This window comes from Vigna unguiculata, chromosome 3 (assembly GCF_004118075.2).
Source record: "Vigna unguiculata cultivar IT97K-499-35 chromosome 3, ASM411807v1, whole genome shotgun sequence".
Taxonomy (NCBI): Eukaryota; Viridiplantae; Streptophyta; class Magnoliopsida; order Fabales; family Fabaceae; genus Vigna; species Vigna unguiculata.
Window position 1 is genome coordinate 40,513,532 of NC_040281.1, and position 25,707 is coordinate 40,539,238.

The following is a 25,707-nucleotide window of genomic DNA, read 5'->3' on the forward strand; positions in this document are numbered from 1 at the left end:
TTTGAAAAGTTCCCTAAAGGATAAGGATGAGAGTTGACAAGGAGCAATCAAGGATAATACTAATTTCATGAATTGAAATTCTCTCTTACCTATTTTTCATATCATTTATGTAATCTTTATTTCTCTTGCAAATCTCTTATTTTTATAATAAAAGGGAAATGTCATGTGATGGGTCTCATGCTATGTATGTAACATTTTAATTTTTAATTAGTAAAATTTCAAACAAACTTATTAGAAAAGTAAGATTAATTTTTTGAATGAACTTCAACAGAAAATAAGATAAATATAAAAATAATACTTTCTTTGTTTAATTAAGGAAGATGAAGGGGCAGACGGAAATAAATAAATAAATATAAAAAAAAGCTAAAATAAAAAATGATACAACACAAAGAATGAAAGAAAACTTTGATTTCGTCCGTTTCCGCATGCATTATCATGAACACAACCTTTATATTCTACGTTGTTTTACTTGGTAAGTTTATCTAGCTTCATCGTTGGATTCCAAATTCCCCAACGACAACTACGTCATCATCACAGTTTGCACCGTCTAAGGATTTAGATTCTTTCGTCTTTTCCTCTTTCATTCTCATCTTCTCATTTATTGCTTGGTATTATCTCTTTTGCTCTCTCTTACTTTATCTGCTGATTTTCTTTGACACCTATGCGTAGCAATACAAAATGACTAACTGATTCAAGTTTTCCCTTCACTTTCCGATTTTGTGAATGGAAACTTTGCTGGTAAATTTCTCCAAGCTATTGTGTTTTCTGGTTTTTTATTTGATTGCCTTCAAAGTTTATGACACATTCGAGTTTAATGGGGTGGTTCAATGGTGTTGAGTATTCGCGTATTGAGGAGTTATCTTCCCCAAGGGAAAATCACACAAGGAAAGTCTCTGTTCTTCCTCTAGTATTTCTCATCTTCTATGAGGTTTCTGGGGGACCCTTTGGGGTTGAGGACACTGTGCATGCTGCAGGTCCTCTATTAGCCCTTTTGGGGTTCTTGGTTTTTGCAGTCATATGGAGTGTTCCCGAGGCTCTAATCACTGCAGAGATGGGTACAATGTTCCCTGAGAACAGTGGTTATGTGGTTTGGGTCTCTTCTGCGCTGGGTCCCTTTTGGGGTTTTCAACAAGGTTGGATGAAATGGCTAAGTGGGGTGATTGATAATGCTCTGTACCCAGTTTTATTTCTTGACTATTTGAAATCTGGAATCCCTGCATTGGGTGGTGGGGTTCCCAGAACTATTTCAACTTGGGCCTTAACTGTGGTTCTCACTTGCTTGAACTATAGGGGTTTAACCATTGTGGGAAATGTTGCTGTTTTTTTAGGTGTTTTCTCACTCCTTCCTTTTGTGGTCATGGGATTCTTGTCAATTCCAGACTTGAAACCTTCAAGATGGTGTGTGGCAAATCTTGCTGATACTGATTGGAATCTGTATTTGAATACTTTGTTTTGGAATCTCAATTATTGGGACTCTATTAGTACTCTTGCTGGAGAAGTGGAAAATCCAAGGAGAACTCTTCCCAGGGCTTTATTTTATGCTTTGATCCTTGTAGTTGTGGGCTATTTCTTCCCTCTTTTGATTGGCACTGGTGCTGTTCCCCTCAACAGGGAGTTGTGGAGTGATGGGTACTTCTCAGAAATTGCTGAGATTGTTGGAGGAGTGTGGTTGAGGTGGTGGCTTCAGGCTGCTGCTGCAATGTCAAACATGGGAATGTTTGTTGCTGAAATGAGTAGTGACTCTTTCCAGCTTCTAGGAATGGCTGAGAGGGGCATGTTACCTGAGTTCTTTGGCAAGAGGTCTCGTTACGGAACTCCTATAGTAGGAATACTGTTTTCTGCGTCTGGTGTGATTTTACTCTCATGGCTGAGTTTTCAAGAGATTGTGGCTGCTGAAAATTTCTTGTACTGTTTTGGGATGATTTTGGAGTTTGTGGCATTCATATTGTTGAGGATGAAGCACCCCAATGCATCTAGACCTTACAAAATTCCTGGGGGAATTGGTGTAGCAGTTGCTATCTGCATTCCTCCCACAATTTTGATTTGTGTTGTGCTGGCTTTATCCACCAACAAAGTTCTGGTTATAAGCCTCATTGCAGTAGTGATTGGCCTTGTGATGCAACCTTGTCTCAAGATTCTGGAGGAAAGGGAATGGCTTAAATTCTCAGTTAGGTATGAACTCCAGGATCTTCACAATCAAGACAGCATGCCCTCCTTTGTAGGTTAGAGTTGTTCTGTTTAAAGAGAGTTGAGAAAAGAAAATTACACTTGATGAACAGAATCTGAACTTGAAATGCTTTTTGTATGGCTACATCCTAAGATGTTTATCAGTTTGTGAGTTTGGTGATAAATAGGATATATTTTAGTCATTACTCATTAGTCTTAGAATGTTCTATGAAGAATATTTATTTGCCTTCTATGTATCTATTTTCCTTAATAATATCATGCAGTGTTTTGAATAGAAGCTGTTCTGTCCTGTTCATGTTCCAAGACTTTTCTGGTTCTTGCTTACATCAATATAAGACTTTGCATTGGAGCTTATGTTTAAGTACACAAAGGTACTTTTGTCCATTTACACCTTTAATTAAGATTAAAGTTTAAAATAAGAATTTTAAAAATAAACTAGAAGTTGTTTGATGATTTTATTTTAAGTTTTTAGCTTTAAAGTTTTTTTTTAAACTAAAAGTTGTTTGGTAAAAGTTATTATTTATTTTAGAATAATTGCTTGGGAAATATTATATTGATATAATTAAACTTGTTTTGTTCAAAAATAATTTAAGTAACATAAAGTTATTTTAATAATGATGAAAATTTATAAAAATATTAAAATATACACATCTAAATATTTTAGTTTTGAGGATGTCAAAGTTAATTAAACATTTTTATTAAAATAAAAATTATTCAGAAATATTTTATTATATATAGCATTAACTAAATAAGAAATAATTACAACAAAAATAAAATATCTAAAAATTCAATAACGAAATGTTGTAATTGCGAATTTAAAAGCTAAGAAAAAAATTCAAAATTTAAAAAATGAAAAATTTACTTAATTGTATTATTTACTTGTTTAAGTAACATTTTTTTATTTCGGTAGTGAAAATTAAAAACTACTTAAAAAAATAAATTGACTACACAGGCAATAAAATAATTTAATATAAAATAAAGTACTATGAACTATTTCATCACAATAAAAAGTTTCATAATTACTTAATAGTAAATCCATTGATAGAATTCATTGATAGGATATGACAGTTAATTTCATCGATCATTTTCATTGAAAGTTTATAATTTTTATTATGGATGTATTCTTCGATTGATAAATTCATCAGTCAAATAAACAATAAGTTTATCGTCAAGTTTGATATAATTTTTTATAAAAAAGAGTAAGAAGAAGAGAAAAATTAAAGAACAAAAAAAAAAGAGAAGGAAGATGAGGAGAAACTGATGACAACAACACTACTGCAAAAAAAAAAAATTAAAATGGCCTCATATACCTCGTTTCATAAAAAAACGAAGTGTTTTAGAACGTGGTGACATATATAAAATTTTTCGTACAGGTCTCGGTATATATATATATATATATATATATATTCTTCGATTATTTAAAGAATCGAGACCTATAATTATGTAAAATATTTCAAAAATGTCACCGTTTTCGGTACTTTTTTTTACAATTATAAATCTTGATTATTAGTCTATTATTGTTAAAGTTTTACATTTCTACCAAAGCTTTTTTATTTGTGTCGCTTCATTGCAACTACACTTTTTCCACCATCCTCCCTTCCTCGTCGATGCCACTCCTCCACTCTCCTTCCTTCTCCTCCCTTCCTCCTCAGTAAAGTGAACTATTTCGTCATGTTGCCACTGTAATCTTCCTTTTCCTTCCTACTTCAAAAATTGTGAGAGGTTTGTCTCTTCTCTTGTGTTTTTTTTTTTTCTATTTCATAATTATTTCTTACTAATGCAAGTATTTTTTTTTTATTGTCTTTTATTCAATGTTGGTGGTTTTGCAGTGGTGCTGGGAAGTGGAGTGGTGTTGAAACAAGATTTAAAAATAAATAAATAAATAGGAATAAGCTTCGATTCAAAAAGAGCATAAGCATAAAATGAATAAAAGACCTCAGTTCTGAACCAACACATAAAGTCCTACCCTTTTTATCTCGTGTGAATATACTTTGATTAAAGAATCAAATTAGAATCCCTAATATAATCGGTGTCAAAGCTCTTACCTGCACTAGTGCGGAGGTGTGATGACAACAACAATGATGACCGAAGTTGGAAGAGGAAGTCAAAGAAGAAAAAGAAGAAGAGAGAGGAGAAAGAAGAAAAAGAAAATGAAAATGAAAATGAAAAGAAAGAATAAGACACAATCCCAATGTTTACTAACTACCCAAATCTATTAGTACATATGGATATTTCTAATAGATTTGCAACATCAGTAATTATTGACAAATTTACCAATCTAATTACAATCATTTTATTAAAAAATTTTGGATTGTCAGTGATTCGTCAAAATCACGATACAGATAAATTTTTACTATTATCGACAAATTTTATCTATCAATAATTACATATTTCATGTTTAAAATAATTAATGTTTTATGTAATGTTGTTATTATATAATTTAATTAAAAAATTCACTTAATATTAAATGATTATTTATCTAGGTGTGTATGTGATTGACACCAAAACTAAAGTCAATCCATCGCCATCAAAACCTATTGAAATGAAAATATAGGATAAGTAGAGAAACAAAATTGTGATTTGCCTATGCCTCTATTTCACATTACAATGACCCGTGAATAATATTGCATGGCCAGTACGTAGCATGGTAAGGTAAAGTGTGAGGGCAAAACAAAGAACAATTACATAAAGAAGTTATACCTTTTATATTATTCAAGTTCAGCAGAGCCAAAGGCAATACCCAACCCATTTACGTCAACAAACCAAACACATGCCCACATACAAACAAGGAATTGTTTCTTTGACAAGAAAACACTATCCACAAACACCTTGTATATAAACATGGATATACAACGAAAGTTTAAACAAAAAACATATACAATTCAAAGCATTTTGTGACAGAATTTGACTAACATTGTGCAGCTATGGCTTCCAGACAGAGAACAACATCTTTCCGTCCACAACTTTCTGTTCGACGCGTCTACGAGACTTTGCAGCCTCAATCAGAGACTAAAGAACTCCCAGAAGCTTATCTTCTTCGTGTTTATCTTCCTGGTTTGTTCATTTACTTTCTCTTAATCCATGCTTTTCTTTCGATACTTCTATGATACAGATTGAGTTTCGTTATAATTGTTTAATCGCTTCTGAATTTTCATATCTTCATCTTATCCAAACACACTATATGCACATCTCTATTTTAAATTTGTAACTTTAATAATCAGAAATATTCAATTAATACGAATACAGTTCACGTTTAAATCAACTTTACCTGAGTCTAAGCCAAAAGAAGCTTTATCTTAAACAGAGAAATCGAGTTTAGTTTAGTCTTTCAATTTGTTCTCTTCTGTCTTGACTCTTGAGTGTAACTATTTTTTTCACCTAATTTTACAGGTTTTCCGAGGGAAAGTGTAAAGATAACCTATGTAGCCTCTTCACGAACGGTGAGGATATCCGGAGAAAGACAAGTTCGAGGGACAATATGGCACCGAATTGACCAATCATATCCCATTCCTGATCACTGTGATGCAGAGGCACTTCAGGGTAAGTATGAAGCTCCAGTTCTCACCCTTACAATACCAAAGAAGTCCACGACCACCGAATCACAACCTGCTCCTAAACAACAAGAAGTGGGAACATCCCAAGACAAAGGTGCAGTGTCTGAATCAAAGCCTGATGAAAAGGTTCAGGATGCTACTCCGCCACAACCTACGACTACAACAACTAAAGTGGAAGAAGAACCACTAGAAGACAAGAAAAGTGTTTCACCACCAAGCCCTGACTTTGAGGCACAAAAAAGGGAAGACACACCATCTCAATCCCCTTCAGAACCAATTAGGGACCAAAAGGGTCAAGTGGAAGCTGTAGAAAGAGTTGGTTCTATTGGTGAGCCTCCAATGAGTGAAAAGGAGTTGGAACAAAAACCAGCACCACCAAGGTCAGCCACAATGCAAAGAGATGAAAAGCCACAAAAGGGTCAAGAGGAATTTGGACCAAGACCAACAACAACAACGTTAACCAAAGTCAAAACAGCTGAAAGGTACCAGCAGGGTCAAGAGGAATTTGAACCAAGAGCAACACCACCAATGCTAACCAAAGTAAAAACAGCTGAAAAAAGTCAAAAGGGTCAGGAGGAAATTGAACCTAAATCAACACCAACAATGGAACAGAAAATCAAAACAGATGAGCAACTTCCAGAGGTTCAAGAGGAAGGTGAGCCAAGATCTGCAATAACAACTATTTCCAGAAAGGCAACAGTTAAAGAGCAATTGGAGGAAAAGAGGATAGAAGAAACAAGTGCTGATGCTGCTAAGAAGGAAAGTGACTCAAAGAATGAAGTTAAAGAGGAAGCTTATGAGTCAAGACACGCGAAAGATGAGGATCAAGCTGATTTTAAAGAGAAAGAAAAATTTGTAGCCAAGGAAGCAGAAACTTGTGCTCCAAAAGTTCAGAAGAAAAAGGAGAAAAAAGGGAAGAGTGAAGAGAATGCAGTGGAAAGGGTTGGCGGTGTCTCCCATGTTTTTTCAAAAGTGGCTGAAGGGATATTGAATGAGGAAGAGAAAAAAATAGCAACAAATATTGGTGCTGCAGTTCTGGTCATTGCTGCATTGGGATATTATTTATCTTACAGGTTTACCTCTTGAGTTGAACTTAAAACATGTTCTAATCAATGTATGCTTTCTCACACTTGTACATGAATGATGAACTGTAACAAAAATCATTTGAATAAAGAGTGAATGCAATCTATGATTCTTCGTATTTCATGTTCTATACGAACGCAAAACCAAGTGTTAACTGTAATCGTATCAAATTTTATATAAATAAATTTGTATTGTATGGCTCATCGGCAAATCAGCCAAGTAGACCAAGGTCAAGCGGCCGCAGGCCGCCCGCTACGAGCAAACCTTACATTGGACGCTGAGGCGACCGGTCCATCGGAATCTCAGCACTGAACACACCAAATCGGCTACCCGTCGGTCAGACGGACTAAACACTCCCTCCGCCTTCATTTTCAATTGCACTTTGTCTCCACCTTCATGGAGACCCTCACCTATAAAGACACTCGTCAAACAGAACGACCCTCGGTCGGTCGGCCTAAACCAAGCCAGTAAAGCAAGTCAGTAATCAAAATTAAAAAGTAATTGGGCCATGATTAAGGAACCCTAATCATAGGTCCACACCGGAAACTATAAATAGGGGCCCAAAGTAGGTTGGTGAGGATCTTTAATTCGTATTTATTATAGCAGTTATAATTATCTACCGATCGGCTTGAACTGACTTAAGCATCGGAGCCTTCTACACAGGTGCACCGATCGCCCACCCGATCGATGAAGGAAGATTGCGTTTAACGGAGAATACGACAAGTTACTTGAGAAGAACACATAAAAAGGATAGAAGAGTAACTTAAGTGTTGATTGTAGGTATTTGGTCTCTACACCCGAAACTAAACTCTATATATATATATATATATATATATATATATATATATATATAATATTGAAGAAGAAAGGGTGGGACCACAGCCAACGTGATAATAATGCGAGACAAAATAATAATTTCTTATTTATTGCACTTACAAATCATACGAACTTCTAATTTAAATTAAAAATTTAAATGAAAATAATTTTAATCATATATTAACTTCTTAATATTTATACTACAATTATAGTTTCAGTTTGCTATTTTTGTAGTATGTTTTTTTTAATAATACTTTTATATTATATTATAACAGTGGTATTTTTAATCAATTTTGTAGTTATTTATATAATATTTATCTTTTACTTTGAAATAGAACTTATATTATAATATAAAGTTCAGGTTACTTTTGTTTTTGTTTTTTTTTTTTTTTTGACTATTTTATGTTACAATACATATGATCTTTTCTTTATTGAGCCTATTGTCATCGACGACTCTGCTTCATCATTCATCTTGGAATCTCATCGCTATTCAACTTCAAAAAAGTCTTCCTTCAATTTACTCTTTTCTTTGTTCTCATTCTGTCTTATTTTGTTCTTGTAATTCCACCATTTCCATGTCTTCCATTTGTGTGGTGTTCTTTTACACTCTTTGAAGAACACTTTCACACTTACATAACCCTCCACGGGTAAAACTTGTGTCCTGTGACAATCTTCATCGAGTTCCACCACTACATTGAATGCACCAATAATAAAAAAGAAATACTGAAATACAAGCATGTGTTTGGCAATGTCAACTCATATTCGTATGACTTGTATTTGATGTACAATCCTCGATAAATATTGTTGTAACATATGCTTTAATAGAAAAAGATTCAAATGCTAACACTGATGATTAACGGATTAGCGTTAATCGAAGATTTTAGAAGTTTTAATGTTGACGTAATGATATCATCTAATCACATCAGTTAATAACATGTTGGTTATAAAATTTTTAGTTTTTAGATGAAATTTTAAATTCTTTCTCATAAATTTCTAGAATTTATATTTTCAGAATGTCTTACTTAAATATCGTATTTTACCATAAAATATTTTATTTTCGATAAAAATAATTTATCCTCTAAATTTTTTTATCCAAACAAACTGTAACTGAGATCTTAGGCTTAATGCGAGTTGGATATGCTATAGCTATACAGGCACATGGCAGGGAACTGTTACGTACGCATGAATTAGGACTTCACGAATCTGAATTGAAGGAGACATCCCCATTGATATGAAGGAAGTTCATGGCTCTTCAGTAAGAACAAATGGAGCTTAAAAATAAATTGTAAAAGCTACGTACGAGGCTCATTGGTCAAAGTTAAAAGGTGTAGATGCTATATTGTGCCCACAACTATTTCGTTTGTTATACGATAATAGATGATTGAAGAACAATAAGAAAAAAGAACAGCAATGTATTTAAATTGTCGGTGTAGTTCAATTAAACTCTTAATTGGTAATTCAAGTAAAGTCACAGACATTGCACACTAAAAAAAATCAATAGTCAGGCTTAAATTTCAGTTATCAAATTAAATTGAACTGAGTTATGAACAAGACTCTTTAAATATGAACAAATCAGACTCTTGAATTACGAAAAATCAACCTATAAATGCCGTATAAAAAAATATTCATTGACAAACATGCTCCCAAAAGGCCAAATTTAGTACATACCTCGTATATATAAGTTATAATTTTCAAATAGATTCCTATTGTATCTTCCCAAAAAATGATGTACTTCCAATAATTTCACAGGCTTTCTGTTCGCATTCTAGTTTGCCCCACCTTGCATCAACTCGTTCACAGGGGAATACTGGTTTGCCAAGGCTGTTAAAAAGAACATAAAGTGTCATGCAAATCAGAAGTTATGGCACTTACACATGAAAGTCCTCTGTGCATAAATTTCATCATAAGACACTTAATTTATGTACAAATTAATTTAGATGAGAAACGTATTTCATTCAACTTCTTCAAAAGCTAATTTACATAAACCAATTTTAACTTGTACACAGTTTACTTCAATTTATTTTCTTTACTATAAATGTCTACAGAAAAGTTTATCCAATCATGACCTTAGCTTTGCGAAGGTTAAACACAGCCCTTTTGGGCTTAATGCATGGACAATGAACGAATCTATTTTTACCATGTCAATATTGAACTCTATATACAAGGTGCGGCAAGGATCAAACAACTTAAGCAGAACAGAAAATGAAGTCAAAATTGACTAAGCCTATCAGTTTTTTTAGCTATACTTAAAAGGGATTCTTTTTTTCCAGGTATGAACATAGCAAGGTCTTCTTAACTAAATAGCAAACTGTACTACATAAATTTTAAAGGAATAAAAATTTAGATAATCTCTTAACTCTAGACTTCCCACTTTTAAAGCATATTTGTCAACACAGCAGAAAATCAGGCCGAAAGTTTTAACAGGACATACCCATTAACATACCAATAGAGGCGTACACTGACAAAATCTATGAGACAAAAGATGGTTTGAGCCATTTGTTAAATGATATAGTGGCAATAATTACATCTTATAACCATAACGAACAGAACTCACCTTCTATTAACAACATTGTGAACATGACACAACCACTGAGAAAATTCAGCATGTGACCCAGTCTGTACAGGATTTGCTCTGCCAAACATGTGAATAAGCACTTAAGTAAAAGGTTAACTAAAATAGAACTTTTAGAATAATAACATGCTGATGCAATTAAGCAACATGTGAAAATTCGAGCAAATCAAATAATTCATCAACATGAATCTTTGATACAGGATATGAACATCCATAAGAGCAACGTTGGAGTGTTGAAGATGATTAAGATCAAAGCATAGTAGTAGAAAAGTTTGACCTTTATGTTGTCAGGTCAAATCATAGTAGGATAGTTAAAAAAAAAAATACTCTATAAGGATGCAGATAGAGACAACATTTGCGAATTTCAGATGAATGGGTATTATGGGCTGTACTTTTGCAGCAAATACGGCATGAGTTTGCGTATGCTAAATGAAAGTAACATTATATACTTAGTTTTGCTGCAAAAGAACCTTGTTAGAAAACACAAAATGTAATGACTAAATAGCTGTTTTGGAAAAAAAAATATGGAAAAGTAAGGATGAAATAAGAATAACTTTATGGCCTATGTAGTTCAATTTAAAAGGTAAAACACAGACTTGAAGTCTGCATTCATCATTGAGAGGCAAAAATGGCATTATACTTAAGAAAACCCTTTGATTAATGCCAATGGTCAAACTCTGGTAGATTATTTGGTATCCATCATGAATTTACAATTTTAACTAAATTCATTACTTTGTCGATCCATATCCATAATAAAAGGAAGTTATAAAAAGTACAACTATCTGAATAGAAAATAAAATTTAAATGAATAAAAGGGGGAGAGAGAAAAATTAAAATAAACAATTATAATCACATGTGATCAATTGTAGGATAAAGAGTGAGGATTGATGTACCTAAGAATTTCTTTAAAATGATCTGCACATTCTCTGCATGGATACATTCGAGATAAGATATGTACCTGTGCAATAATTACATCCGTTTACAAAATTTTATAGTTTAATAGCATAACTAAATTTTCCTACTAACATACAAAAGGAAATTTTGATGAAGTACATTGTTTGCCTTAAGGTTAATCCCTGGTTAGAATATGTGTTGGATCATAAGGTTAGAACAAGACTCCAACTTACTTTAAGGATAGGGAGAAAACACACAAACATTCCTCCCACACACTTATTCTCAGTATAATATACTGTCATATTCACATGATAAATCAAACGCTATGGTTTATGTAACACAATATTGTTAAAGATCCTACATCAACTAGAGAGATAAAATGAATTTATAGTATATAAATAGATGCAAACTTCACCTTACAAGTCTGTTTTGTAAGGTTGAGTTAGGTTTAAAGTTCACTTTTTAAGATGATATCAGAGTTATCCGAAGTATATCCTAACGAGATTTATTGTTTGTTTGGTCTATCATGCCATTGCTATCGAACCACCTATTAATGTTAGACACATACTCGAATTGTATATGAACTCGACGTGAGAAAGTATCTTGGAGATCCCACATTGACTAGAGACGATGCAAATTTACATTATATAATTGGTGGAAACTTCAGCTTACATATTAAAGATATGTAAGGTTATGTCAAACTTAAAATCTACTTCTTAAGACCACACGATAAATTTGGCTGCAAGAATTCCTTCTAACAATTACAGCAAAGGCTCAAATAGAACCACATCATGTTCTAACTACTGACTTCGGGATGAAAGTCTATCATTTATATCTACAAACAAAGGAAGCAAGGAAAATACCAATTCTTTTACATCCTTCTTTTGCTGTCTTGTAGGCTTATCTGGATACTGAAAAGAGAACAAAGTCATTCATTGGAAAAGATCAAAGTTATGCATTTTGTTTTTTCAGTTGGGTTGATAAGACAACAAAACTAAATCTGTTTACCGCATGTATAAGAAAATATTCATTATCTTTTTCTTTTTTAACATCCTCGGATACAAAAAATGTGAAACTATAAAACTAATGTTGTGCTGTGTGATTCAACTTAGTTATGAAAACGTTAACAGAAAACAATAAATTTGTTTGTAGATGAAAATAACAGCATTTGAAGAAGTGTTGAGAAGTTCAAAAGTAGCAACACATGAAACAGACTTTCAGAATGCAAAGAAACAAAAGGTTGAAGATAACCAAATTGAAATTTTAGTATGGCAGGTAGAACACCATGATAATGATAGAAATGGAACAGGGAACAACAATTCAATGCATAATACACGAGATAACTAGATAATATTAATAGTATCAGTACAAATTGCAGTGACAAAACCTGAGCTGCTAGAGTGTGAAGTAAAGTCCAAGTAGCCCTTCCAAGCTCTTCCTTAGGCGCTGGGGTTGTAGATTTTACCTATAGAAACAAAATGATGATTAAAAGTAAAGCAATTCACAAAATTTCATATACATAAAGATACCCGCTGAACATATGAATCCTTGATGAATATAGTATTCAACTCAATCAACGATCTAACAAGGTTACAAATAATTACGATGTTTAAATACATACATACATATATATATATATATATATATATATATATATATATATATATATATATATGTCACAATATCACGGTATATGAAAACATACTTCAATCCAATACTCAAAAGTGTATTTTAGATTGACTTGCTTTTATTCTGCAGCACCCTTCTCTTAAATAGGCACTGTAGAATATTTTTACATTAATATTCAATAAAGGAGGAGGGATTATAGGAGATTTACTATTTACATAAAGTAATTGAGAATCCCTAACAGTTAGGTATTACGTGTATAGAATAATCTATTAAAGACAGAATAAATTATATTTATACACACTAATAATATATATACACACATTTCAAGATGACGATTTTACCATTCACATTGCTGTTAGATCAGTCTTTCCCAGTTTGCGAAAGGAGATGACCAGATCTATTGCATATTGTACAGTCATCATATGACGATTATTCTAATTAAAAAAGTATACGACGATAATAACAAAAAAGCAAAGTGTAAACTTTAACGCAGTAAATCAAAGCATGAATTAAAGAAAAAAAAAACATTTTAAGAAAATAAAGTAAAAAGTATTCAAATTCAACTAGAACATAGAGAGAACAGCAGATCCAATTCAAAGTACGGAGATTAAAGTAAGAAGGAGAATACCCAAACAACTTATAGAAAGGAGAAACATTATGGAGAGTAGGAGAAGGTAACCGATTTATTAAATGAACAGCAGTGGAGAGAACTTCACACCAAAAACGAAGAGGAACAGAGGATTCTAGAAAAAGAGTGCGAACATCAAGAAGATGACGGTTCTTTCTCTCAGCAACACCATTTTGTTGTGGTGTGGAAGGACAAGAACGCTGAGATAGAATTCCCTCATTTTGAAGAAAATTTTGAAATGCGTTAAACATATATTCACCTCCAAAATCTGATCTTAAAATTTTTATGTGAGCAGAGAATTGAGTCTTAAGGAACGAAACAAAACGTTGAAAAACAGAGAAAACTTCTGCTTTAGACCGAAGAAAATATACCCAAGTAAATCGGCTGTAGTCATCTATGAACGTGACAAAATACTTATAACCTGCATGAGATACAATAGGAGAAATCCCCAAACATCACTATGAATAATGTCAAAACAATGATTTGCCCGAGATGCATTATGAGAAAATGGTAAAGTTTTACTTTTACCAAGTTTGCAGGTAGTACAATCAAATGAAACAGGGGAGTTTTTATTGCCCAAAGAACCATATTTAAACAAGGTACTAAGTACATGAGAATTTGGATGGCCTAAACGATTATGTCACATTTTATTTAGTTGTCTATCATCAACACAAACTAGAGAAAAAACAGGACAATATGTGGAAGGTGAGATGCATAGCGGAAAGAGTCGTCCTACTTTAGGTCCCTTCAAAATGATCTTCCCTGACACTTGATCCTGCACAACACAACCAGAACGAGAAAATTGAACATTATAATCATGATCAACTAATTGGCCAACGGATATGAGATTTGTAGAAAGATTAGGAGACACAAAGACATTAGGCAAAGAAGGAGAAATATCACCAATAGCACTAATAGGTAAGGAGGTTCCATTAGCTGTGTAAATTTGTTGATTGCCATCATAAGGTTTCACATTGGATAGGGACACAGCAGAATTTGTCATATGGTTAGACGCTCCAGAATCAAGATACCAAGGTTGAGAAGAAATAGGAGTATTACCTGAAAGACCAAGGGCAGAAAAGGCTGACACAATCATTTGTTGTACCATTTCTAGAGTAAGAGTGTTGGCAGGAGGTGTAGGAACAGAAGCTGGAGCAGGCAAAGCAGTAGAACTCAAAGTACCAACAGAGACATGATAAGCAGTGTCTTGTTTCTTTGCAGGGCGAATAGGACAAGCGGAGATAATATGCCCCCTTTTCTTGCAATAGTTACAAAATTTTTGTGAACAATCCTTTGCAAGATGACCAAATCCCTTACAACTGTAGCATTGGACAGAACGCATATCTCTAGGCTTATTCTTTCCTTGGGCAGCATAGGCCACACTAACTGGAGCAGAAGAATTCATATTTTGTTCCATAACTGTGTGCGTTTTGATTCGTTGTTCTTCTCGGAGAAGCTCACTCAAGCAAGCATCCAACGTAGGCACAGGGTCACGATTCATCAGATTGGATCGAGTAGCATCAAAATCAGATCGTAGCTTCATCAAAAATTGATCTCGCTTACTAGTCTCGTGCACCGTTTGGACAGCTGATAGGGCTTCACTAGAAATACCCGCGTAAATAATATTTGAGTATTCAGCCCAAAGATTTTGAAAACCAAAATAATATTCCTCAATCGATAGACTTCCTTGTGTGAAATTAGCCATCTCATACTCCAATTGAAACCTTCAAGCTGCATTGGCTTGATGATAAACCTTTTTCAAATAATCCCACGTATCTTTAACAGTGTTGTAAGGCCGAAGATTCAGGATAAAATGAGGCTCAACAGAGCTAAGAATCTAGGTCATGATTTGGGCATCTTTCGTTTCCCACTTCGCCAAATCTGCTTCAGTCGTTGGTGCAGGAATTTTGCCATCAATATGACCCCATAATTCTTTGCCTTTGACAAAGAGCTTAAATTGGAACTCCCAAGCAGCATAATTCTTTCCATTAAATCTAACCAGAAAAGTGTCGACTTTATCTGAGGCCATGATGAACAAGGATGCAGAGAATGGGTTTTCGAAATCAAAACCAGAGAAGATAGGGGTGTGACGAACGTCAAACCAGAATGAATCGAAGAGCGTAAGCGAGCAATAGCAAGAACAAACCGTGAATCGAAGCGAACACGATAATCACAGTGATACGAACGAGAACGAGATTCACGAACCACCACCGCCCGCGACCGAAACGACCAAGAAGCTCAAAATCACGAACAAGAATAGATTCACGAACCACCATTGCTCGCGAACCCAAACGACCAAGAAGCGAACAGGTTGAAGAACTCCCACCGATTGCGAACGTCAATCACAAGTTCGAAACCAGCGACTGCGAACAGCGTGCGGAAAATGGATTCCGAACAGCGTGACGAAGATGGAGGCAGCGGAGCTCGATAATAGCGTATCGAAGAAGAAGCGGGATGGAGAACAAGAGTGACCCACGGTTCAGAGCGGGATGGAGAACAAGAGTGACCCACGGTTCAGAGTTGTAGCTCTGATACCATGTCACAATATCACAGTATATAAAAACATACTTCAATCCAATATTCAAGAGTGTATTTTAGAATCACTTGCTTTTATTTTGCAGCACCCTTTTCTTAAATAGGCACTGTAGAATATTTTTACATTAATATTCAATAAAGGAGGAGGGATTATAGGAGATTTACTATTTACATAAAGTAATTGAGAATCCTTAACAATTAGGTATTACGTGTATAGAATAATCTATTAAAGACAGAATAAATTATATTTATACACACTAACAATATATATATACACACACATTCCAAGATGACGATTTTACCATTCACATTGCTGTTAGATCAGTCTTTCCCAGTTTGCGAAAGGAGATGACCAGATCTATTGCATATTGTACGGTCATCATATGACGATTATTCTAATTAAAAAAGTATACGACGATAATAACAAAAAAGCAAAGTGTAAACCTTAACGCAGTAAATCAAAGCATGAATTAAAGAAAAAAAAACATTTTAAGAAAATAAAGTAAAAAGTATTCAAATTCAACTAGAACATAGAGAGAACAGCAGATCCAATTCAAAAAACCACAAAGAGCCAATAACAAAACCACACTCACTGGTAAAATAGTCGCAATAAAGATTAACATTCATGATATCGATACCTTGACAGCGGTATCACCAAGCTGTACAGAAGATGTAGTTTTCGCAAGTGGAGCTTTAGTGGAGGAGGATACAGACAAGAGAAAGCCACTACCAGGGAGCCCTGATGACTGAAGATGAGGACCTATGAAATTAGAGATATGATGCTGAACAAAATTTGAGACTTGCTCAAAGTTTTGAAACAGGGCCAAGAGTGGATTCACAGGCATGTTACCTGAAATAAGAGCAGGAGACAGCATAAGAGAGAAAAAGACAACAATCACACCCAGCAAAGCTCAACATCAAAATAAAACTAAACCACACATATATAGATACATTCGTTAGGGGTGGCAGACACTTTAAAATCACATGGAAATAACAGCAGCTCATACACCTATAAGCTACAAGACTTGAAAACTAATCATGACATATAAAGAGCCGAGTTTGCATTTTCTCAAACATATTGAGTGCATTTAATTAAACTAGCACCCAAATCAGACTAAAGTCTTGATTCACAATGACGGACATCTTACACCATTCATAATTTCACACTCAATCTACTCATACAATTTGAATTGCAAGCAAAGGGTCAACAAATCTCAGGTTAAATGAGACTCTTTTCTTCCCAACAACACTCCATAAAATTCAACCAAGAAGTTAACATTGCCCATGCATAATACACACAAAAGAAAAAAGATAACCGCATCAGTCTCTTACTCACTTACGTGAGGCAAAACCTGTGAAAGAAAAAAAATCACGGCTTTCATGCATAATAGCAAAGCAACACTAGGAAAATCAGCAACAATTTTTATCAAACGAATGGTGAGCAAGCGTGAGAAAGCGCACTAGATAATCATGACAACACGCTTAATGTCACAGTATCATCGGAATGGTTAAATCAGATATTCAGAGAAAAACTCCATCATCACTTACTGCCACTGAATACAAATGAATGAAAGAAAATGAGTTACCGCCACAGAATACTGTCTCAAGAACGTAGTTCAAAGTCTTCTTGGTTTAACCTTGGGTTATGAGGGTCTCTCAAGAACACGGTTAATTTACTGTGTTACATGTAAAATGTAAATATTGTTAAAATATTTACAAATCAAATATTTTAAATAATAGTTATATTAAATAACAACGTTCATAATTTAAAATATAATTTCTGAATTGATCATGTTTTAATAATCTACTAAACATATTAATTTTTATAAAAAAATAGATTTGTTTAAATTTGAAATATCACGTAAAATTAAATATTTTTAATTGAGTTCTTCTTAAATTATTTTTGGGTATTAATTTTTTTTATATTTTTTCAACTAAATTTATCGATTAATTGTTCGTTAAGTGAATAATTTATTATGTTGTTGTCATAATTGTTTGTATACGTGAAAAGAAATGTAAAAAATATAAGATGATATTACACTCATTGTACATGCAGAAGTTATTTTCGTTCCTTTAAAATGTTAAATTATCTTTTTGATCTCCCATTTCGCACTAAAATATCGATTTTGTACTTCAATTTTTTTTTCTTTCAATTTGGTTTTTATTTTGGACAATTTGAAATTTGATGCAATCAAATCATTTTCGTTAATGGTGCAAAACATAGTTATAGGAGATGTAACGTGTTAATTCCTGAATTTTTGAATTTATTTATTGTTTAATATTATTTTTTTAAAAATTTAAAAAATTTGTCACATGTCAAACTGCGTATCACGTGACAGTATCAGTGTGATGTGGCAGTGACCATGCCACGTGTCACTATTATGTCATCTGTCACTCTCTATTCTCAATTTGGTTATGGTATTTTTTATTTTTGTCTCAATTTAGTTCTAATTTTTGTAAAAAGTAAGCAAATTTGTCCCTCTCCATATTAAAATCAAATTTAATTTTTATATAGATGAACATAAATATTTCTATCAAAATTGATATTTCTAGTAAATATTTTTAACAATATTAAGTTTATTTAAATTTATATTTTACATTGAACTTTATTTTAAAATGTTTTAAAGTTGTTAATACAAAATAATGCTAATATAAAAAATATTCATAAATTATATTGATATTTTATTACATCATATTTTAACATTTTTTTATTTGAATATATATTTCAAATAATTGTATATTTTTAAATAGTGTAAGGTTCAATCATTTCTATACAAATGTTTGAGTTGGTGTAAAAATAATAATTATATAAATTTTAAAAATAATTTTAACTAGTTTAAGTAACAATCCAAAACAAATAAATTTAAAATTTAAATTTAAAATTTGAAAACAATTTTAAGTAAAGTTGAATGTGAAACACAATTTTAAATAAACATAATTTTGTTAAAAATATATAATAAAAATATTTGTATAAAATTTATATAAGAATTAATTTTTGTTTTAATTTGGTGAGTGACGAAATTGCACCATTTTTACAAAAATTTGGACTAAATTGAGACATAAATAAAAATATAAGGAACAAATTTAGAATGAGGAAATAACACCTAACATAACAGTAACATGTGGCACTGTCCCACGTGGCACGACGTTAACTTAACATATGGTAATTTTTTAAATTTTAAAAAAAATTAAAATAAAAATTCAAAAATAAAAATTCAAAAAATCCGGAAACGGACACGTGTGTTACTTACTACACTACTAACAGAGAGGACTTGATTGCATCAAAATTTTCAAAATAAAAAACTAAATTGGGATAAAACAGAATAAAGGAATCAAATCAATATTTTGGTACGAAAACATGACCAAAATCATAATTTAACCTGTTAAATAACAAGATTAGTGTGATTTTCATGGCATGTTCACAATGATCTCATCTCACCATTACCATTTAGATGGAAATGATGATCTTTGACATTTCTTTAATGAAAAATAATAAAAATTATTTATTATTTTATATTAATTAAAAAATATTGTATCACCCATAAGTAATACAATTAGATAATAGACACTCAATTAAAAAATATAAAACTTGTATGTATTCAATAAATAAAACAATAGTACAGACATAAATAAAAATACTTAAATTTATAAGTGATTTAAACGCTTAAGCCTAAAAGATATAAATATTTCATTAATATACTACATAATAAATTAATCATATAAAAAGAACTAACATTTAAAAGTGGCCATACTTTTATATTTTATAAAAATATTTTTTCTCAATTATTTCTCAATCAACGGAACTCATACTCTTCATTTGTCTTTATGATTTTGTCTTTATCTTACTTTTAGTACCTTTAGAGAAAATAATCTTTTGAGATCTTCAAACAATCACCTTATAACTTCTCTCGGAACTTTCACATTTGTTGGAGTGTCAATATCATTGCTCTTTGTAGTAACTTGTGTTTTTTTAACCTACATTTTCATCTTTATTTCTAAATTAAATTTTATTCATTTATAGTTGAAATTATTATTATTATTATTAAAAAACAATTTTAGAACACAATAAAAATTATTTGTCATAATTAAAAAACATAATTATATATTTAATTATATTAATTTATTAATAAGAAGGATTAGATTTTGTAACCGTGTTATAATTATATTTTTAATATACACATTTTTTTATCTATTTTACTTTACTCATAAATCATTTTATTATTTTAGTCTTAAAAATTTATAATTATTTTTTGAAATCTAATTATCTTCTAATAATAAAATTGTAAAAGTTATATATTTTATATCTTACTTTTTAAGATAATTATGATAAAAATGATTTTTTTTCATTATAATAAAAAAATGGATATACATGCATCATATACACGAGCTTTTACTAGTTAATTTTAATTACAATACAATATATTTAAAAATATTTATTATGAATTTTAATTAAAAAAATCAGTCTTGACAAATTATATGAAATAAAGAAAAATACTAATTTACACATGATCATTTTAGTTTTTATTTCTTAAATAAACTCATCAATTCTCTAACTTACCATTCTTTTAAAAAATCTAAAAAAGAAAAGGAAAAGTTTTATATCTACTCTTGCCATTTGCCAAGGAATAAATCCATGCAGAACTTGAGAAAGGTTCAGTTCAGTTGGATTCAAAATGCTGCTTTTATAAGGTTTTAATTTTAACCTTCAGATACATCTAATCTAACGGAACATATAAAGTTTCAGTTCTCTCCATATCCTATCTACACTTCTTTTCTAGATGTTCAGCAGAAACAGGTGTCCAGGCATCATTTTTCATATCAAAAGTAAAATACAAGAAATTACAGTAAAATATGCTTTTACATGCATGAATTTGCAATAGGCCACTATTCATCAGAAAACTCATCACCATAAAAACCATTACTACCATCCTCATCAACCACAGGTTTAGTTTTGAATTTTGATGCTTTGCTAGATTTTGAGGGTTTCTTTAATTTTTCAGCCTGCAACTCCAACACCTTCTCTGAAGGTTTCCGCTTTCTTTTAGCTCGTGTTCCCCAAGCATCATCTGCAAAGCAATTTTAAAGACTATGTAACAATTGCACACACAACATAACCTTCTTTAGTAACAGACAATCAGAGTCTATGTGAATGTTTTGAACTAAAAGTTTGCACACAATTAAGGTTGAATTATCTTCATTTTGCAAAAGTAACTCTCATTTTAGTCCATTTCAAACTAACTTTCAATGCAAATTTGAGACAACTCAGTTTACAATAAAATGCAATTGAAAACCAAACAATTTTATAATGTACATTGAAAACCAATTATGCCCTACGTATTAGTTGACAGGTGAGAAACTCAGTAAATTTGCATGAAACACAAGGAAGAAACCAAAACTGAAAGGTTCCTTGATATAATTTTGCTGCATGAGTTACAAATTCGGGGTTCAATAGTTTATTTTCTTCACTTGAAAAACCAGATTTTTTAAGAACCCAACCAAATACTTAACTTCTAGAGTATAGGGTAAGGCTTGACATTACCTTCAAGTGGACTTGAGTTATGATTCGTGGTATGTTCATTTGGTCCAGCCTCTTCCGAAAGTGGGGATCCTGAGTTGTTGCTGTCCACCAACTTGGAAGAACTTTCTATGAACTTGTCCATTTGTTCAGGAACATCACAAGTGGGAGTTGCTGGCAGGAAACATAACTCTTCTTCAGACATATCAGAGTCACTGAAACCAGGATCTTTCTCCACGGTTACAATGTCAACTTCGTCATCTTCATTAACATCTGATTCTTTTACCTGAAAGAATGTGAAATTAAGACTAAAATTTTACAGGGAAGTAAAAAGAAGACCAGCATGACTATCTAACATAACTTACCTTCCCAGTTTCAGGAATCAAATCAAATTCATCTTCTCGCTCCACATACTCCTCATTTTCCTCAAGCTCTTTAAAATCGGGAGCAAAGGCACTCCAGTTCTCTGTATAATCTTTAGCCCAGATATAAACTATGCCATTCAAAGAAACAGATACAACAATAGGACGTACAGGATGCCATGCTAAATCAATAATGGCCTCCTTAGGTCCTTCAAGGATTTTGACAAGACGCCCAACTCTATCCCATATGTAAATCTTGTGCTCTCCTTTACTGGCAGAACCACCAACAACCCACTCACCATCGCCACTGAAGCAAGGTGCTTTCCAGTGAACCTTCGTGATTAAATCTTGAAGCTCGCGGAACAAAGTTAAGCATTTTGACCCTACACCCTTCAACTTCTCAACACCATCTAGATCATTGAGGTTCTCATTCAGATCATCAAGTGCTCTAACTTCATCTTTCAGAGGTAGAAGATTTTCATAGATCCTGATTATTCGATCATTTGAGTTTGTTAAAAGATATTTTCCATTCCTGCTGAACACAATGTTCTTCACTACAGAACCACCAGGAATAGGAACCATGGCACGCACCTCGTTATCTTTATAGTTAATTATAAGAATTTCTCCCTTTGAGTTTCCCACATAAACCAGGTTTCCGTTCTTACTAAAACATGCAGCAGTTGGTGAGAAGGAGGTAATTCCATCAGCACACTTATTACGTGAGGCAGGGGTTGTTCCATTATTAGATACTTCCAAGACAGAAACCTTAAGAGAAGTTGTATTTCCTGTGTTCAAGTCAACAATCATAGGAGCACATGAGAGAGGGCATGCCAGGCAAAGAGATGGTTTAGAAGAACCCGGATGAAGACGAGCATGCAGAGGCGTTTGTTGTAAAACTATTCTTGTTATTCTCTTACCACTCATAACATCCCACAGTAAAAGTGACTTGTCAGCAGCAGATATAAGAATCCGGTTACCACACTTTGACCAACAGACACTGGTTATTGGAGATGAACAATCATTATCTCGGAGCTCTTTAGCAATGCCCCGCGTTTCAAAATCCCAGATAACACAACTTCCATCATTGCACCCAACTGATTTAATTAGTCAAAGCAAGAGTGAGAAAGTTGATAATGTATAATAGCTTCAATTAATAATTCATAAAACTAATCTTTTTAATTAAATTTATATACAAAACATTCAAAATAAAAATTCGCACATGCTATGAGTTTATGCATCAAAACAAGAAACTACTGCATAGATCCGAAAGAGATACTCAGTATGAATGTGGTGATGATCTTATTGTGCAACCTTCCATGGTTCCACCAGACACCATTGGGTACCAATACTTATGAGACGATCTCCCCACACACTCAGCATATATGTACAGTCTAGTCCCAACCAACAACATTCTGCATGCCCACAGACTAAAATTCTTCAGATAATTAGCACTACCAAAAACAATATATCTTCCTTTCTAGACCATAATGGCCGGAGACATATGATAACTGCCACCATAATCCATAAATCATCAACTCACACAAGGCATATCTTTAAGTTTACAACAACACCATCCTGAACCTATTCTGCCTTGTTGTCAAAGGATTGACTGTTTGCACAAAGTAACTTTGCATTATACATGTTTTCCATTAACCAACAAGGCCAAACATTTGGCTTTACACAGGACAAGTTTCAATAACAAATTTGCAAGCCATTTTAGTACATTCACAAGGACTAATCCAACTCATGTGAATATATGATTCAAGATACTGGTTTTCAATAAAAAAAAAAAAACGACTATTCCCCCCACTCAACCAAATCACACACTGCTTAAAGCACATAACAACTTAACACATACGTATATATACAATGATCAAGACATTCTAAAAACAATAAACAAACCAGACCACACCATCCATATCATACCACGTATGGTGGGTGAAGAATATGTCTTAGGGCAAAGAATGATACCACAAAATTGAAATTAAAATTATTAAAACAACTGAAAAAAAAAAATTGTTAAAAGGGAGAGTGAGAGAATTACCAGCAAGAAGTGTACCACGACGATTGAAGGCAATACATTTCATACACCCATGTTCCAAATACTCCTCTATCACTTCAGGAAAATCTCCCTGCAAGGGGTCTTCAATATTGCAAAAAATAAGCACAATGTTAGTTGGTACCCATTAATGGAAGTAAAAAAAGTAACTTCTTTTTCGTTATTTCAGTGAGTATGCCTTTTAAACTCGTCAAAGGTTAACTAATTGAGTGTTACGGACATAAACAAAAAACAAAAGGTTTAAAATGATTATGTTGGGTTGCTGAAAGAAAGGAAAGGGGCGTAAGAGAAAGAAATTGGAAGAAGAAAAAACCTATTATTTGTGCGTTCATCGTTGCGAGAAGCTTCCAGTGCAGACTCAGAGAGAGATAGAGGATGAAGTTAACTGAGGGATGGGAAACAGAAGCAACAGAGCAAGAATCGCGAAAGACGAAAGAGGTAACACTGGCAACGGTCGGGTCGGGTACCGTACTGCTATCTTCTATCCGTCCGTCTAAAAACAAACAAATATCTTTTTATTTGTGGAAAAAAATATTTGTAGTATTTATATAAATATATATATATATATATATATATATTATTTTTTTATTGTTTTTCTCTTGTTTCTTATTAGTTGAGAAAAAAAAAAGATCAAACTAATTCATTCTTTGACTTAAATTTTGTTATATTGGTGACTTTTACTATATTTTTAAGAGTTTTATAAATCCTTTGTCTTTCTTAATTACTATTTTGAATGATGTGTAATTTGATTATGATAATGGATTACGATTAATAATGGATCGTTGAAATTTTACTTCGATATTTTTGAATTAAATTAGTGAATGTTGTATGTACAATAGTTTTGAATCTGAATATTAGACTTTAAATGTTTAAGTTCAGTTGGTAGCTATAATAAACGATTGTGCATTTAATTATAGAATATGTAAGTTTAGTTTTTAAAAATAACTAAATTATATCACTTAAAAATAACAAATACCCCCCAAATATCTAGTTGTCGTGGAAAAAAAAGTAAGATTGTCTGGAAGTTACTTTTTTTGTGGTTGGACCTTAACAATGTTCCTTTTTTTCAGTGTAAAAACTATATTTAGATTGTGTGGAATTAACGGTGTAACCTATAAATATTTGAATTTTGGTAATTGAAAAGCATATTCAACCGACTCGGTTCTCTCTTGAATATCATTTGACTAGCTTCTTCTGCAACCATTGTTTTGTAATGATAATGAGAAAACCGAAATCGTTGCCCTATTTTGGTGAAGTTGCACCAATCATTCTACACTCTCATTATCGAAGACGTTCATCAAGGTTTATGAAATTAGAAACTATTTTGGAAGAGGAAATGCAAGAATCTATTTCATTATGCAGAGCTGCTCATGTTTCTTTCCCTTTGCTTCTTTCTGGGTTGCTCTACATTTTGATGTGCAGAGGAGTGGTTTAATTTGATGTTCATTTGAACAGATGTAAGAGTTTTGCATATAATATCAAATAATAAAGGTCACAAGTACATTCAACAAATTTCCTTTTTAATCTTTTCGCCCATTATAAATTACACAACATCGTAAATATATAAATTCATCTTTAAATAACTGTATTAATCAATAATTACAGAAAAAAATAATAATTTTCGATTTTTTTATAGTTGTAATAGTTGAATTAATTGATACGAAGAAGACGATTAGGAAAAAAAAAAAAGAACCTCCGCTTCTCTGAGACGTTAGCATCAATGTTTTTTTTTTCCTATTACGTGATTTTAATACTGAACTTTTTCACCAAACTTAAATAATTTCAGTTTTATATGTATTATTTAAGCGTGGCTTATATATTATCTTTTATAACTCCTCGTGAAACACCACCTTTTTTATATAGACCATATAGG

General features: G+C 32.5%; 5 protein-coding genes across 9 annotated transcripts; 2 read left to right on the plus strand and 3 right to left on the minus strand.

Annotated features, from left to right (window-relative positions):
• Positions 1-497: 497 nt before the first annotated feature.
• LOC114176449 (probable polyamine transporter At1g31830) lies at positions 498-2,464 on the plus strand. The gene has a single exon (XM_028061495.1). It carries the CDS (start codon positions 797-799, stop codon positions 2,225-2,227), a length of 1,431 nt encoding a protein of 476 aa, XP_027917296.1. The 5' UTR covers positions 498-796; the 3' UTR covers positions 2,228-2,464.
• Positions 2,465-5,035: 2,571 nt separating this feature from the next.
• On the plus strand, positions 5,036-6,946 carry LOC114176294 (inactive protein RESTRICTED TEV MOVEMENT 2-like). Its single transcript, XM_028061280.1, has 2 exons — positions 5,036-5,241; positions 5,578-6,946. Exons 1-2 carry the CDS (start codon positions 5,112-5,114, stop codon positions 6,825-6,827), a joined length of 1,380 nt encoding a protein of 459 aa, XP_027917081.1. The 5' UTR covers positions 5,036-5,111; the 3' UTR covers positions 6,828-6,946.
• A 2,206-nt stretch (positions 6,947-9,152) lies between these two features.
• On the minus strand, positions 9,153-17,548 carry LOC114177100 (FAD-linked sulfhydryl oxidase ERV1). 5 transcript variants are annotated; one of them, XM_028062344.1, is made up of 7 exons: positions 17,485-17,548; positions 16,537-16,748; positions 12,494-12,571; positions 11,970-12,017; positions 11,106-11,170; positions 10,195-10,272; positions 9,153-9,461 (listed from the first exon to the last, which is right to left on the minus strand). In XM_028062344.1, the coding sequence occupies exons 2-7, from the start codon at positions 16,741-16,743 to the stop codon at positions 9,344-9,346; spliced, it is 594 nt and encodes a 197-aa protein (XP_027918145.1). In that variant the 5' UTR covers positions 16,744-16,748; positions 17,485-17,548; the 3' UTR covers positions 9,153-9,343. The 5 variants fall into 5 exon arrangements, with proteins under 5 accessions (XP_027918145.1, XP_027918144.1, XP_027918146.1 ...); XM_028062343.1 differs by having other exon boundaries at positions 17,447-17,532; XM_028062345.1 differs by lacking the exon at positions 17,485-17,548 and adding an exon at positions 17,360-17,448.
• On the minus strand, positions 13,295-15,944 carry LOC114177099. The gene is made up of 2 exons (XM_028062339.1): positions 14,423-15,944; positions 13,295-14,138 (listed from the first exon to the last, which is right to left on the minus strand). Exons 1-2 carry the CDS (start codon positions 15,066-15,068, stop codon positions 14,101-14,103), a joined length of 684 nt encoding a protein of 227 aa, XP_027918140.1. The 5' UTR covers positions 15,069-15,944; the 3' UTR covers positions 13,295-14,100.
• Positions 17,549-20,677: 3,129 nt separating the features above from the next.
• Positions 20,678-24,334, minus strand: LOC114179178 (protein RBL-like). Its single transcript, XM_028065417.1, has 5 exons — positions 24,148-24,334; positions 23,820-23,918; positions 21,779-22,869; positions 21,438-21,699; positions 20,678-20,964 (listed from the first exon to the last, which is right to left on the minus strand). The coding sequence occupies exons 1-5, from the start codon at positions 24,164-24,166 to the stop codon at positions 20,783-20,785; spliced, it is 1,653 nt and encodes a 550-aa protein (XP_027921218.1). The 5' UTR covers positions 24,167-24,334; the 3' UTR covers positions 20,678-20,782.
• Positions 24,335-25,707: the final 1,373 nt, after the last annotated feature.